Source organism: Aethalodelphis obliquidens, unplaced genomic scaffold (assembly GCF_003676395.1).
Source record: "Aethalodelphis obliquidens isolate GAN/ISIS:26980383/991018 unplaced genomic scaffold, ASM367639v1 scaffold95, whole genome shotgun sequence".
Classification (NCBI taxonomy): Eukaryota; Metazoa; Chordata; class Mammalia; order Artiodactyla; family Delphinidae; genus Aethalodelphis; species Aethalodelphis obliquidens.
In genome coordinates, this window is record NW_020838039.1 from 89071 (window position 1) to 106503 (window position 17433).

The 17433-nt window shown below is 33.8% G+C and overlaps 1 protein-coding gene across 1 annotated transcript in view; it reads right to left on the reverse strand.

Moving 5' to 3' along the window:
* The window catches only part of TLL1 (tolloid like 1), a 130775-nt gene that overhangs the window by 56747 nt on the left and 56595 nt on the right, over nt 1-17433 (reverse strand). Inside the window, exons 6-8 of the mRNA XM_027095866.1 lie at nt 10458-10560; nt 7845-7961; nt 6511-6656 (exon numbers count right to left, since the gene is read on the reverse strand). Coding sequence (XP_026951667.1) covers nt 6511-6656; nt 7845-7961; nt 10458-10560 — 366 coding nt within the window. The remainder of the gene's footprint in view (nt 1-6510; nt 6657-7844; nt 7962-10457; nt 10561-17433) is intronic.

The following is a 17433-nucleotide window of genomic DNA, read 5'->3' on the forward strand; positions in this document are numbered from 1 at the left end:
TTTAATCCTAATTGCAATACCAGCACAATAAATCTTCTCTATTGGTGTTAATTATAATTATACCTCTTCAACTACATCCACATAACAGTAATGATGGTGAGCACAAATGAGAGTTTGAGTTATTTTATGTTATTTGTGTAACATTTTCTCCAGCAGTATCGATTACTTTATCAATTAGTATAAATATAGTTGAAAAAATAAATATGGTTGAAGCTAAAAAGTGGATAAGTTCATTGATGTTATGCCAGTAACCTTAGGTACCATGAGAAAAAGAACACCAAAGTCAGTAATTCATAAAAAAAAGAAAAGGAAAAACAGTCTCTTCTTGATTTAAAGCGTGGACATGTAATAAATATGTTTGGTAATGATAATGCTGATTTATTACAGACTTTAAGGTAATCAGAACACAAACCATATAGGAATGTGGCAAGTTTATCATAATGTAAACAGACCTAATATGTATATAAAGAAAACAGTGAAAGTGACATTAAGCTCTGAAGATTGCTTTAGAAAACTGATATATAAATGATATTGGAAGTAAATCCAAGTACACAAAGAAAGAAGAATAAGTACAAAGCTTAGCCAGAAGGGATTAATATTACATTTCATTACTAAGTGTGGGGGGTCCATGTCTTTACTGGCAGGTTAGAGAGGAAGCATCAAAAAGCTGAGTTACTTTATTTAGCAAGAACTAAAATCAATTAAAAGTAACCTAAAGTAATCAGCCTCTCATTCTAACACTGCCAACCAGTGCAGAGCTTTGTGGTCAGTGCATGTGGGGGAGCTCTAAGACTGAAGGAATGCCAGCCCTGGAGCAAGATACCATACCCAGGCTCAGGGGCCATTCACACACTTTGCTTTCATTTTACAATCAAATTTCCAAATAAATATAACATTGCAAAAACATCTACTGCAATACCTACTTATTTGTAAAAACCTCTGAAAACTCCAAAGTTTCTAGGTAATAGTTTCAGTAAAACTCTCCCGTACTCCCTGAAAAATTGAAAATAAAATTACCATATGATTCAGCAATTCCACTTCCGGGTATTATATTTGGAAAATTGAAAGCAGGGTCTTGGAGACATACTTGTACATCCATGTTCATATCAGCATTATCCATAATAGCCAAGGGGTGGAAGCAATCCAAATGTCCATCAGTGGATGAATGGATAAGCAAAATGTGGTCTATACATAAAATGGGATATTAGCCATAAAAAGGAAGGAAATCCTTTCAAGTGCTATAACATGGATGAACCTTGAGGATATTACACTAAGTGAAATTTTTAAAAAGTGACACAAAAAATCAAATATTGTATGATTTCATTTTCATGAGGTACCCAGAATAGTCAAATTCAGAGACATAAAGCAGAAGAGTGATTGCCAGGGGCTGGGGGGACGGGGAAATGGGAAGTTGTTGCTTACTGGGTAAAGAGTTTCAGTTTTGCAGGATGAAAAGTGTTCTGGAGGTTGGTTACACAACAATGTGAATGTACTTAACACTACTGTGTCATACACTTAAAAAATAGTTAAGATGGTAATAGTAATAAAATAGTAATAAAAAAAAGTCTTCTATGAGTGTTAGAATGTAATTTCAAACTATAATTCATACTATCAACTCCATAAATGATTTAACTTTTATAGATAATATAACTTAAAGTTCTATACATTTGGAACAATGCTAAGTCATTATTTTTTGCTTTGGGGTAAAATGTTAAAGAAAAGTATGACTAACAAAAACAATCAAGATTAGCATTTATTATTAAAAATAAATTAATTTTAATAATGAGAAAAATACAGTAAATTTAAGTAATAAATGCTATGACAAAAAGAATTTTAAATAAAAAGGAAAAAAGTTTAATAGATTATTTTAAAATGTATCACTGTCATATTTAATATTTTATTAATTAGTATTAGTTTTATTTTTACTATTTAATACTTAATGAATATTGATATGTATACAATTAGAGCTCAAAAATGGAGGAGAAAAATCAAAATGCTCAACCATGTGAAAATCAAAACCATAAGGCTGGGTTAGGTCTACTTTTATATGATTCAGTTTTCTCAATGCTGCCATTTGATTTTTTTTCCCTTCATGACACAATTGTTTTTAACTCATAAATTTAATAAATATTTACTGAAAACCTGTGATGACCAGATAATAAATATATACTTGATAGTATATAAACAGTGATGAATAAACAGACATGTCCCTGACTGACAGGCATTTATTGATTAAACAACTCAAATGTACAAATGACAATAGTTATGATGGGAAAGAATTTATTGCCATGAGAGAATTAGATGCCTCATTCTGCTACCAAGATCTGGGTGTAAGAGTGCCAGGCCATGGAATTGGTATCACTCACAGTCTACCAATTAAGAACTGTGTGACCTTGGGCAAGTTTATTTAATCTAATCTTTCAGAGCAGAATGATAGCCTAAACTATAATTCTGAAGAGCTACTTTACAGAGTAGCTCTTATATAGTCATATTCTCTTATACAGTCATTAATCAATATATATTCTTAGCCAAATATCCAAAAATAGTGCAGGGCAAGCATTAAAATGTTAACTAATTAAGATCTTGTCTTGGCTTCCTAGTTCATTCACAAAGACTAGTCTACTTAACTCAAACTAATATAAAATATTTAAAGGAATTAAAGGATTACTCTTAATCAGGTAATTCACAAAGTACAGCTGACCCTTGAATAACGTAGGAGTTAGGGATGCCAACCAAGAACAGTTGAAAAACCGCCAACTGCTATCTCTGCCTCAAAAACAAAGGAACTGATAAATGACTCACCCAAGGGAAGGAGGCTGAAATAGTTTGCAGAGGTTCACCACTTAAACCCTAATTCTTCTGATTCCATATATTGTGATCTCTAATCAAACACAAACTTTCCCCCACACTTAAAGATCTGTAAAATGAAAATAACAGGTACTATGTTTATTTTAAAAAGTCTACATATAAGTGGACCCCTGCAGTTCAAACCTGTGTTGTTCAAGGGTCAACTGTACCAAGATAAAAAACTTTTGTATGTAGTTTAGAATGTTGCTAGTAATTATGGGAAAGACTATTATATACTATGGTTTTCAAAAGGAAAGTATAACCAAATCACAGTGTGTAGAAATATTTATAAGTACCTCAAATGTAATCTCACTTAAATAAATGTACGTAGGGATTTTAACTAAACATAACTAAGCTCTGGGTTTATTTCACTTATTTCCTGCTTTACTGACATTTGTTTGAAGTTGTACTATTAAAGTCTCCCCAACTTTTTCTCTTATGTATTTCTGCATACTGAAAGTTCTCAAGTGAAATAGTAGTATAGAGGCTTTTTTACAAATAACACCACTGCTGAAGAGAAGACGAGTTCTTCAAAATGATTTTAGACATTATCTACATTCACGTACAAACTCACTTCAGTATTGGTCTTAAGAGTCAACATACCAGTAACTACTAGAGAAGAAAAATCTTCCCAAAGGTGATGATTACAGAAGTATTAGGACTCTATTACCCTCATTAGCAAAAGCACTTGTTCAGATTTCTTTCTGTACTTACATTAAAATCTAAGTAGCATTAGGAGAGGTGAATATTCATGACATAAATTCACAGAAAGGCATAAATAATGAACAGCCAGTAAGTTCTTTATAGTAGATTTCAACAGAACTAGCTTATCTTAAGGGCCCTTTTATCTGAAAAGGGAGAGAGTGACATAGGGAATAAAAGAGTTACAAAAATAGAAAGTGTTTGAAAAAGTCAAAGACTGATATCAGTGAATAAAAACAGTTTTGTCAGAGAAAGACACAAAACACTGAGAAATAGTGAAGATATTTTTAAAATTATACATTTTAAATATAAAATGCATAAGCTGTATATTGAAAATGTTATGTAAACAAAAACAAATTGATATAAACAGATAACTGAGTAACTGAAACAAACCACCTAATGACCACTAGACCAAATTAAAAATATATACAGTTGATTCTCAGTATTAGCAGTAGTTGAGTTCAACAAAGTCACTGAAAACACTGAGTTAGTGAATACTGATTCATGCCTCCTGGAGAAATACAAGGTTAGGTTCCTGAGAGCTTCTGGTCACAAAATTTTTGTCATCAAATCAATACTTAACCTTGCTTTATGTGTGTTTCTGTTTAAAGGTACCTTCACAGATATTCAAATTCATTAACAGTGAACTCATGGCCAACAGCATTATAATGCACGCCTGAAAGTCTAACACAAAGATTTTCTCCATGAGACACATGGGGAGTAGTGTTTGATAAAACTTTAAGCAGAGGAGTGTTTGATATAACTTACATTGTGAAAGTATCATCCCAGCTGTTGTGTGGATATCAGGATATGTAGGGCAAGGGTAGAGATGTGAAGAGTTCATCAAAGTTCCAAAGCAAGAGGCAGTGATTACAACAGTGGTGGCCAGAAAGTAGGTATAAAGTGGTCATGTATGTGGTATATTTTGAAGACAAAGCAAATGGAATATGCTTATTAATTGGCCTTGGGGTTTAAGACAAAAAATGGAATTAGGGATATTACTTGAGTAAATAGTGACATACTGAAACACTAAATACTGAAATAGGGAAGACTGAAGGTGAGTGGGTTAGTGTGGGTAAAATAAGACAATCAAAGGCTTGATGTCAGTCAGTTAAAGATGAGAGGCCTACTAGACATTCAAATATGTCCAGCATATGAATAAAGGAGGAAAAACATAAGGAAATAAAGCAAAATGAAGAAAGGACAGGAAACTAGAGATAATAAATAAAATGTACTATCAGCCAAACTGTGACATGACTCTACCTCATTTCCAAAGCTTAGCAATAACTTATTCATTCACTTAATCAACAAGTATTTATTAAATGACTACTCTGTGTCAGGCATGGTTTTAAGTGCCTGAGGTGTAAATCTTTCTTATTTGTCCTTACATTATCCTATTTTTGAAGAATATCACTCTTACTATATTGATATATCAAAACAAACAAAAAAAACCAGAAAACCAAAAAAAAACTGCAAACCAACTAAGCCAGCAATTTCTGCATCTCAGTTTTTAGATGCATGGAATGAATGTATTTGCTGACATCACTACTATAATAGAATTCTATAAAACATTGAATTATATATTGAAAGGTAGTTCATCACTTAATTTTTGCAATAGCACAAAATATTAACACATGTAATGTGGTCATTAGATAATTTTTCAATGAACCAGTTGTTTTGGTCTAAAAAGTGAGTCCTACCCAATTTTAGTTTACTCTTTACAATAAAGTGTTCTATTTGAATAATGTTTGCAATCCAATAAAATTTAAAAATAAATGTGAATCAGATAATCTCAGAACCAAGGTTTCCAAAAATGCAAAGGGGTCAGGGGCATAAACATCATGATCACAGCATAAAAGAGAGTTTTTTCATGATTAAAAAGAAATATGTCTTGAAAATTAGAAGGTACAAGCAAAGGGGTAGAGACAACACCAAAAAATATGTTACACAGTTTACAGGTGGGGGTATGAGTTTCTCTGGACTTTTGAGTAACACCTGGATTCCCCTGGGGCTCCTGCTATGGGGACTGGGACACCACACAGTCACCACACTCAGTGGCAAGCACATCCTGGCAATGAATGGGGTTCTCTACACTGGCCTTCTGATCACTTGGACAGTAAGTAGGCCTTCTAATTTCAGTACAGAAATAATCTCCAGTAATGGCATCTGGATCTCTAACTCTTTCTTGGACCTACTGCCAGCACCTCATCATTCCTTCCTACTCCACCTTGGGCTCTCAATTTCTAGCCTGATTCTGTAATTTAAACATGCTCAGGAGTTCTTGACAATTCCCATATCTCTTAGCTTCTAATTCCTCACTCAGTTCTCCCCACTACACAAAAATGACTCATTAGCTAGTGCAGTAGTTTTAGATGCAGACTTTGCTCCAGGATTCTGACTGGCCTTTGGTTTATTCTGCCCTCATCTAATAATGCAATGTCGGTGCTGATCTCTTCCCCAATAAATATTTTTGATGAAGTCAAAAGCTCCTAAGAATATTTAAATCCCTGTTTTTTTATATAAATAATTTTCTGCATAATGATAAAAAGGTGAAAAATGGATTTACACTGTAACAACAACAAAAAAGATGATCTACCTTTAACCTCTTAGTTTAGAAGAGAAATAAAAGTTTTTTATTTAATGGACTCTTCAAGCATTCTTGTGAAACAAGCCTGGTCATTTGTCAAAAGAAACTATTGACAGTACTTCAAACATTCTAATTCAAAAAGCACAGATAATGTAAACTCACTTTAATCTTCTTGAAAATGTCTGCAGTAAGAGGAAAGAGGAAAAAAAAAAAAACCTCTTTCGCTCTTGATGTTGCATTTTATAGGCAATCCTTTGCTTCTTTGTTGATGAAAAAGCTGATTCTCTAGTTCTTTGCTTTTTTAATGAGGATCCCTTAAATGCACTGTCATTTATGGAGGATGTGCCCCACAAAGGCTGCCTGAAGGACTTTACCTCAAAGGCCTGAAAGGTCAGCCCGACATAGCAGTCTTCTGACACTGCTATTTTCCATACACATTCTTTCATCGGCCTGTAGTCATCAGGGTAATTAGGAGACTGAATCTGTCCTTCATTTTTACGTATCTCACCTCCACAGATAGCTGAGGAAAGCAAAAATAAACAAATAAATAAACCTAGACATGCCATTTCATTTTCATTTGCTTCTAAGATAACATTTTAGTTTGGTGCCTGGAGCTGAGTACATAAAAACCAGGTTATAAAAATCAAGGTTGGCTGGTTGTAAATATTTAGTTGGTTAAAAAAAAACCTAGCCACTTAACTATAAATATTAGATAACAGTCAGCAGAGGAATATATGATTTTTTATCACTGTTAATTCACATTTTTACAAAAACAAGCATTTTAAAAAAAAACTTTAAAAACCTTTTGAGATTTTGTAATTTATTCTATGTGAGTTTTCTCTGACACTCTGAACTGCTTCTTTAGGTCTTTTACCTCAGTGGAGGAGCTGATCAGGAGAGAAGCGCCACAAAACTCTCTGGGCCTCTGGCTGTGAGCGGCCCTCGTGCTCAACATCTGTGGCTCCATCCAAACCATACTCTTCACAACCACACAGTTAATCTCTAAAACAAATGCTTCCATCCTCTTAAAAGTCTAAGAGAAGCAGAAATCTTCTGTCTTCTAAATAACCTAAACTTCTGTGCTGGCAGAGGCAGGAGCAAGAAGGGTCTTCTCTACCCACGATCTGGCAAGAAGGTTTTTAAAGCCAGGAAGCACAATGCCAGTTTACTGTTTTAGATACATATAGAACAAAGCCTCTAGTAAATTCTTCTTGAATGCTGACACTCTCATTTAGACAAAGCAAGCTCCAGAACTGTGCGCAATTACTTTCTGTGCAGTTTCCTTTATCAAGGCATTTCCGCGGTATAGCCATCAAACACATACAAACTCAGCACAAAGATAAGTGGTCATTTCTTCATAACATTTTAATGTTGTCATGAAAAAACAACCGAAGTTTAAGAACTCTTTTGCCGTTTGTTGTTGCTGTTGTTTTCCACACATCTCTATAATGAGTTTTTTTTTCCCCACACATCCCTGATGAGTACATTTACATGTTACCACATTACTGGTACCAGAAAGCAGGTTGTTTCTGCAGTTTAAATTTACCAAGTATTTTTATTAAAATCATCATAATGAACATTATAATACAGGTTTAGAAAATTTTGTAATTGAAATACAGTTACAATATCATTCTAATGAAATTGAGAGAAAGGATATTTCTGTTTAGAGGTCTAAGAAGAAGCCATCTCTAAACTCAATGTGACTTGCCTTCATAGATAGCTGCAAAGCCCTTTCCCACCCAATTACTGCTGCTACGAAACTCAATCCACATTCTGCTGTCTGTAGAGGTTAGAACTTCAGGCAATTTGTCCCCACAGAATCTACCTAAAAGAAATAAAAGAATAAAGAGACTCCTAAATATGACTTTATATTCTAATTGCTTTTCATACTAGCTACAAATTGCATACATAAAACCTGATTTGGTTCCTGTATCTACCCCTAGGAACTAGAGCTATAATTATTCTTTAATATTTACTTAATAAAGGTAGATAAATAAATCTCTTCATATTTATTTATAGAATATTGGAACATATCACTCTCAGATTAACTGACTGATGTCAGTATCATTATCTGTAGAATTAAGTAACAGCTAGCTCAAAACATGTCCTATTTGTAAAATGACACATGATATATCAAGGTGGGGAATATTATTCTATGGAAAACAGAAAAAAGTACAAGTGATCCTGATAAACTGCTTCAAATGTTCAATTTGCTCATTAGTAGGGAAGTGACAGCTCAAAGTATAGTTCTTTGTTTAGCCATGTTCAATGGCGACTTGTCAGGGAAACCCACAGACTGCCCAAGGATCTTATGTTACTACATACATCTCATCTATAAAGCTGTAGTATGTAGTGTAGTAGGCAGAATGGCAAACAGTATCAGAAGACTTAATAATGAGTTCTAATTTTTTCTGATTGTTTATCCACAGGCAAGTATAATACTGAGCAAATATATTATTGCCTGTCATTCCTTCTTCCCTCCTTCAACCTTCCACAAATATTCGTTGCTTACTGTATATCTGCTACTGTGCTCTAAGATTTTATGATGACAGAAAGTTAAATATGACAATGCACATGAAATAATTCCACAAAGAATAATATATTGTCATCCATTTTTGTGTGCCCTTGGTAATGATGTCATATATAGTTTTAGTATATGAAAAATGTCAGTCAACTTAAAACAAATTCATACTAACAGATAGCAGGTGAAAAAATGTCTCCCTAAATGGCAAAGTAAATTAGGGACATGTAAAAGAGAGCAATGTCCCTTAAACTGTAATGTGTGGGAAAGGGAGAGGGTGAGGGATAATTAGGAGTATGAGATTAACAGATACAAACTACTATGTATAAAATAGATAAACAAAAAGGATTTACTGTAAAGCACAGGAAACCATATTCAAAACCTTGTAATAACCTGTAATGGAATATAATCTGAAAAAATAATATATATCTATATCTGAACCACTTTGCTGTACACCTGAAACTAACAACACTGTAAATCAACTATACTTCAATTCTTTAAAAAAGGAAACTGGAAGAAAGTAACCTGACTAAAAGAGAAAAAGCTATAATGTGCATATGAATTGCCAGGGAGTCTGTCAAAATGCAGTCTCTGGTTCAGAAGGTATGGAGTGGGACCTGCATTTCCACACTTCTAACCTTCTAAGTGATTCTGATGCTGCCAGTGTGACAACTACACTCTGAGGAACAAGGTCTCAGAGGAAATAGTGGGGAAAGCTTTCCACATGAGCACTGTAATCAGACTAAGCCAGTCTGTGAGGCCATTATACCCTGCAGTGTGTAATGCTGATGGCGCTCTAAAAAGTGTTCTCAATATTTCAGTTTTAGAATTGGTTTTCAAATATGAGTTTAATGAAATGTTTTCTTTGGAACACACATACACATATTACAAATTGCTTCATCTAGGCTAAGAAACTAAATGTTCAATACAATGTTTTCCTCATCCTGACTTATCAAATTAGCTCAAATCTTAATTTTTCCTTATTTTTAAGCATTTCTACAGATCTCTTGGACTTACTAAGGCTGCTGTCACTTTTAATACAACAGTGTCCATTCAGCAGGTTTTAGATATTAAGAAGAAAAGATATGTAGGCAAATAAACACAGCTGAGTAAAGCTACTTCTAAAAATAGAAGTACAATCTCAAAAAAAAATGTCAGTAGAGTAGATGCTCACATGCTCACAGCAGCTCTCACCTTTAAGTAAAACAGAGGGCAACAGAAAGTGCCTAATGTAAGTTAGTGATGTGGTCTGTGGTTAAATGTTGGTAGCATATTTTCATGAGCACCAAATGTGAGCTACAATTTATGACACAAACTACAGATGCACCTTCTCAGCCACAAAAACCTGAGTAGCAAAACTGTGACGTCTACAATAGGAACCAATATCCTTGGTGCAGGAAGCCAGCAACCAAATGTGTACCTAACAGCTCGTGCTCTACTGCCTTAGCAAACAAAGCAAAACAACATACACACACAAATACACAATTTATCTGGTTTACTCATTAAAACTCTGATTTTAAAATTAAAAATACAGAATATGTGATGATTATTCACTATAAGCTATTCTAAATCATTATGTTAAGGTCCAAATACCACCTCATAATTGAAACTGGTTTAAATCAATTAATTGTCTATTTATCTATCTGTCTGTGAGTATTTTTGCTGTGATTGAAAAAAGTATAAGAAAAATTAAAATGTTGGTCTCATACATTTTAAACCCTAAGATAACTCTTGAAAGAATTGTCTCTGGACAAGACAGACTACATGCATAGCCACATAAGAGGCAAAAAAATCTCTTACCAAGGAGAGGTGATTTCCTCCAGTACCCATCTCTTACTTCAATGTAATCATACCAGCACAAACTACTTTTGTATAGGTCCATCGTAGTAAAGTTTAAGACAATCTTCAAAATGTAACAAAAGAATACACAGATTAAAAATGATTGTAACTTCACATGGCTAGGAACCCAGGACTACTGTGAAAAGAGATTCATAGCAAATTTTTTTCCTGTATTAGTATCCCTCTAATATTTTTAAAATAAACACCTCAAAAAAACACCCATTTTCTCATTTACTTTAATGTCTAACAATTTAGAAGCACAATGTCAATAAAGAAACTAAACATTTCAGCAATTAAACCAAAGTTCCTGTAAAGTTAATTTGAACAATTGTGAAACAAACAGAAGTCTTTATTCAAATAGTTTATTTTGAATTTTCTTAGATAAGCATGACTTAAACCATGAGAACTTCTGATTTTACTGAGTGTCTTCTTTTTAATAATTTATTTCAGACATCTATAATTACATTAAAAATAACCACCATGTGCCATATTCCAGGAACATAATATCATTGTGTATGTTGAAATGTTTTAAATACAGCTCTAGAATTCAAATTTGTCCATGTAACTATAATCAAAGACAGATGTCACTATGTTTCTCCAGATCCAAGAATATGTATTCGAAGACCTTTTAAGTTAGAAGATCTTATACATGACCCTTTATTCTGTACTTTGTTTTGAAATGATGCTGCCTTTTAAGATAATTCAAGAGCAACTTTAGAAAAGACAGTTTTCTTACTGCTTTATAAAAAGACTTTACTTTTCATATAATTAACTTTCTTTTTAGTTGATTACACCAAAAAGTAGAGCCAAACTAACATAAAAATGCATATATCTGCTGAGGTAAAATTCACTTGGAAAATACTTTTTTATATTCAAAACCTCATTCTAACTCTATTCTGCTTAAAACATATAAGATGCTTAAGGTGTACAATGAACCTGTTCTTTAATCTAGAAATTGAAATGGACTTTGTCCAAAAGCAACAAATTATGAATATTTGACATACTTCTAATATAAAACTGTAGGTTGTAACAGTATTTACAGAATCCTTTTGTGTCAATATAAAAATTCCAATGTAGGAAGACTCTCGAGGAATGAAAAAAAAAGGAAAGAAAAAGCATAATTTTGAATCCATATTCCCTAAAAGTACTACCTTTTTTGTGTTAGAAAACATATACTTCTCCCCTTTCTTGAGCAAAGTATTTAACAGAAAGGTAAGTACTAATTATGGCAAATCAATCCTCACTCAACTAGCTTACTTCTTCCTAGGATGAAGATACAGCATAACAATAAATATTTCTCATGGCATCTTATATCTCAGCACCATGATGATCATTGATGAAATTGTATGCCAAAGTTGGTTTTAATTGCCCATATAAATAACAATTTCACAGAGATGGAAATTAAGAATTTATCTAACTATAATGAAAGTCAGTTGTACCTTATAATGGTGTTAACATTTCACCGTTAAATTCAACATTTACCAGTTTCTTTAAACATGTACTTTCTTGATTACAGAAGGGTGAAATCTATCAAGAATGTGAAAATAGAGACAAGATGTTGTTTAACTGTAATGCAGTAGGTGTGGCATAATTTGCTTTATTAATAAAACTTCATTTATTTCTTTCTACCTTATTTATAGTTTTTTTTCTTTTTCCTTTGTTTTTTTTTCCTTCATCTGATTTTATCATTCTAAATATTCTAAAAAACCTTTTACAAGAATTTCCAAAATATCAAAGGACAAAGAACTAATCCTTTTTTTCCCTTTCTTTTTCAATAACCCTCCATACTTGATTATCAAAATGCAGTTTCTAAACTATTTTTCTGTAGTTACCAATATGCTTGCTCTTCCATCTCTGAATACCAATTCAACATTAGGTTATTCTTAGGACATAATTAGGAAATAATTTCTGGTTTTCCCCCTTAACTTTATATTTACTTTAAGTCTGCTACAAATGGGGAATACTACCACTGTCTGATATTAAGTTTCATTCTCCATTTGTATTTTCCCTGTAGCAACCACCAGGGTTTCAACTCTGTATGATCATATGAGAACTAATTTATTATAGCAGAGAGGGCAAAACTAGAATACAGACACAAACAGTAGACCTCAAGGCTCATTTGTGGCTTCCTTCTGGGGTATAAAGGAGTTGTATAATGGTATGCAAAGAGTTTCAACTTCCTCCTTGATGAGGAAAAAATCAGCTAAATTGGAGGGATGCGTGTCATCAAAATTTATTCAAAATTGAAACGATGTGGTTGGATTGCTAACAAACAGTTAATATTTGAAGTCTGGAACACACACACATACACATACGTGCGTGCACGTGCACACACACACACACACACACACACACACACAGTTGGAAGGGGGGTAACTCTAAACAGAAAAGTTTCCTATCTTGTTTTTAATCTTCTATTTTAAACTCCAAGCACTGTGAAGGAACAAAACTGGCCTACTTTAATGTAAAACATAGCGTCCTTTAGAAGCAGAAAATGTAATAAAGATAGGTTTTCGAAAATCAAATCTTAGGGCTCTGATGTAGAAGTGAAACGTTGGCCTTTGAATAAGGTTGCTAGCAGAATCCATAATTGAATTACAAATCAAAAGCACTTGAAAAATATTTGATTGTTTTATATTATGCTATTTTATATAAATACATTGCATCTTTTTTTCAAAGAATGATGAAATAAAAACTACCTAGCACAATTATATAGATGTTTTATTTCTTATGTTAAGTATCAGTTTACCATTTCTCAATTTAAGATTAATCATAGTTCCTCTGGAACATGGGATTGAGGGAGATACAAGGAAAATTCTAAGATTTCTTGTGATCTGTTCGGGGCCTTACTTGCTATTCTGCAAATTAAATGGATTCAATTGCTGTGGAGTTTGCTTACTAAAGACTTTGTTTTACAATCTTACAGAGTGAACAATCTTGAAGAAAGGCAGATCAACAGTCAAGGGACTAGATGTCTGGAAGTCTCCAGAGAATGATATAAGCAGTGAACTTTTGTCAGCACGATTAAGACATTACTATCTACCTAAACTAATTCCATGAACACCATAAAAAGACCAATTAGAATAATATTTATACCTTATAGTGCTGGGGATGGGGAAGGTAGAAATCTTGTCAATTAGACTGATATTATTAAATAGTTTTTAGAAAGAGATATTAGAATTAAAAGCAGTAAAATAAAATAGATTTCAGGGCTCCATCCAGAAGCAGCTTGGACAAGTCTGATAAACTCTCTAGGCAGACAACTATTTTCTTCTCAGAAATAAGACTAGGGGCAAAATCAGGGACCAGTAAACTATACCCCATGGGCCAAATCCAGCCTGTAGCCAGTTTTTGTAAAGAAAGTTTTGTTATACACATTCGTTTACAAATTGTCTATGACTGCTTCTGCAATACAATGGTAGCACTGGGTACTTGAACAAACTGCATACCTGGCAGAGTAAAAAATATTTACTGTATATCCTCTCCAGAAAGATTTGCCAAATCCTAGAATAATTGATAATTAAGGGTTTGTTCAGTGCTGAACTATATCATACTAAAGGGAAAATTTGCATTTATTTTCACAACTAGGAGTTGTTTGTGACTTTGAGTGAAAAAGTGTAGGTTCAAGTTCTAGCTTCTCAGTTTGCTAGTTTACTTAAACTTTCTGAGTTTGAATGAATGTTCTTGCTATAAAATAGAGATCATCATATCAGGCTGATCTCAGCAGAATTAAATCAGAGAGATTTAATTGGATAATGTGTAGAAAAACACTAAAGTAATCTAAATACATTGTTAAGATTCTCATGTATTATTATTTTCATGGTACATACTTGAGCATCCCTTACAATATAAATCCTGAACAGGAGTTGAGGAAGATGGCATAAGAGTAAGAGGCGGAAATCACCTTCCTCCCCACAGATACATCAGAAATACATCTACACGTGGAACTGTTCCTATAGAACAATCACAGAACGCTGACACGTCACAACACATATTAATCAAACTACCAAAAATTAAATACAAAGAAGACATATTAAAAGCAGCAAGAGAAAAAACACAAATAACACACAAGGGAATCCCCCATAAGTTTCTGGCAGCAGAAACTCTGCAAGCCAGAAGGGAATGGCAGGACATATTTAAAGTGATGAGGGAGAAAAACCTTCAACCAAGATTACTCTACCCAGCAAGGATCTCATTCAGATTTGATGGAGAAATTAAAATCTTCACAGACAAGCAAAAGCTGAGAGAGTTCAGCACCACCAAACCAACGTTACAACAAATGCTAAAGGAACTTCTCTAGGCAGGAAACACAAGAGAAGGAAAAGACCTACAATAACAAACCCAAAATAATTAAGAAAATGGGAATAGGAACATACATATCGATAATTACCTTAAATTTAAATGGATTAAATGCTCCCACCAAAAGACACAGACTGGCTGAATGGATAAAAAAAGATCCGTATATATGCTGTCTAAAGAGACCCACTTCAGACCTAGGGACATATACAGAGTGAAAGTGAGGGGATGGAAAAAGACATGCCATGCAAATGTAAATCAAAAGAAAACTGGGGGCTTCCCTGGTGGCGCAGTTGTTGAGAGTCTGCCTGCCGATGCAGGGGACATGGGTTCGTGCCCCAGTCTGGGAAGATACCACATGCTGTGGAGTGACTGGGCCCGTGAGCCATGGCTGTTGAACCTGCATGTCCGGATCCTGTGCTCCGCAACGGGAGAGGCCACAACAGTGAGAGGCATACATACGGCAAGAAAAAAAAAAAAGAAAGAAAGAAAGCTGGAGTAGCAATTCTCATATCAGACAAAATAGACTTTAAAATAAAGACTATTACAAGAGACAAAGAAGTACACTACATAATGATCAAGGGATTGTTCCAAGAAGAAGATATAACAATTGTAAATATTTATGCACCCAATATAGGAGCACCTCAATACATAAGGCAAATACTAACAGTCATAAAAGGGGAAATCGACAGTAACACATTCATAGTATAGGACTTTAACACCCCACTTTCACCAATGGACAGATCATCCAAAATGAAAATAAATAAAGAAACACAAGCTTTAAATGATACATTAAACAAGATGGACTTAATGGATATTTATAGGACATTCTATCCAAAAACAGCAGAATACACATTTTTCTCAAGTGGTCATGAAACAGTCTCCTGTACAGATCATATCTTGGGTCACAAATCAAGCCTTGGTAAATTTAAGAAAATTGAACTCATATCAAGTATCTTTTCTGACCACAACAGTATGAGACTAGATATCAATTACAGGAAAAGATCTGTAAAAACTACAAACACATGGCGGCTAAACAATACACTTCTTAATAACCAAGTGATCACTGAAGAAATCAAAGGGGAATTCAAAAAATACCTAGAAACAAATGACAATGGAGACAAGATGACCCAAAACCTATAGGATACAGTGAAAGCAGTTCTAAGAGGGAAGTTTATAGCAATACAATCCTACCTTAAGAAACAGGAAATATCTTGAATAAACAACCTAACGTTGCACCTAAAGCAATTAGAGAAAGAAGAACAAAAAAAACCCAAAGTTAGCAGAAGGAAAGAAATCATGCACATCAGATCAGAAATAAATGAAAGAAAAATGAAGGAAATGATAGTAAAGATCAATAAAACTAAAAGCTGGTTCTTTGAGAAGATAAACCAAATTGATAAACCATTAGTCAGACTCATCAAGAAAAAAAGGGAGAAGACTCAAATCAATACAATTAGTGATAAAAAAAGAAGTAAGAACTGACACTGCCGAAATACAAAGGATCATGAGAGATTACTACAAGCAATTCTATGCCAATAAAAAGAACAATCTGGAAGAAATGGACAAATTCTTAGAAATGCACAACCTGCCGAGACTAAATCAGGAAGAAATAGAAAATATGAACAGACCAATCACAAGCACTGAAATTGAAACTCTGATTAAACATCTTCCAACAAACAAAAGCCCAGGACCGGATGGCTTCACAGGCAAATTCTATCAAATATTTAGAGAAGAGCTAACACCTATCCTGCTCAAACTCTTCCAAATATAGCAGCAGGAGGAACACTATGAAACCCACTCTATGAGGCCACCATCACCCTGATACCAAAACGAGATAAAGATGCGAAAGAAAGAAAACTACAGGCCAATATCACTGATGAACATAGATGCAAAAATGCTCAACAAAATATTAGCAAACAGAATCCAACAGCACATTATAAGGATCATACACCATGATCAAGTGGGGTTTATTCCAAGAATGCAAGGATTCTTCAGTATATGCAAATCAATCAATGTGATACACCATATTAACAAATTGAAGGAGAAAAATCATATGATCATCTCAATAGATGGAGAGAAGGTTTTCGACAAAATTCAGCTCCCATTTCTGATAAAAACCCTGCAGAAAGTAGGCATAGAGGGAACTTTCCTCAACATAATAAAGGCCATATATGACAAACCCACAGCCAACATCGCCCTCAATGGTGAAAAACTGAAACCATTTCTACTACGATCAGGAACAAGACAAGGTTGCCCACCCTCACCACTATTATTCAACATAGTTTTGGAAGTTTTAGCCATAGCAATCAGAGAAGAAAAAGAAATAAAAGGAATCAAAATCAGAAGAGAAGCAAAGCTGTCACTGTTTGCAGATATCATGGTACTATACATAGAAAATCCTAAAGATGCTACCAGAAAACTACTAGAGCTAATCAATGAATTTGGTAAAGTAGCAGGATACAAAATTAATGCACAGATGTCTCTTGCGTTCCTATACACTAATGATGAAAAATCTGAAAGTGAAATTAAGAAAACACTCCCATTTACCATTGCAACAGAAAGAATAAAATATCTAGGAATAAACCTACCTAAGGAGACAAAAGACCTGTATGCAGAAAATTATAAGACACTGATGAAA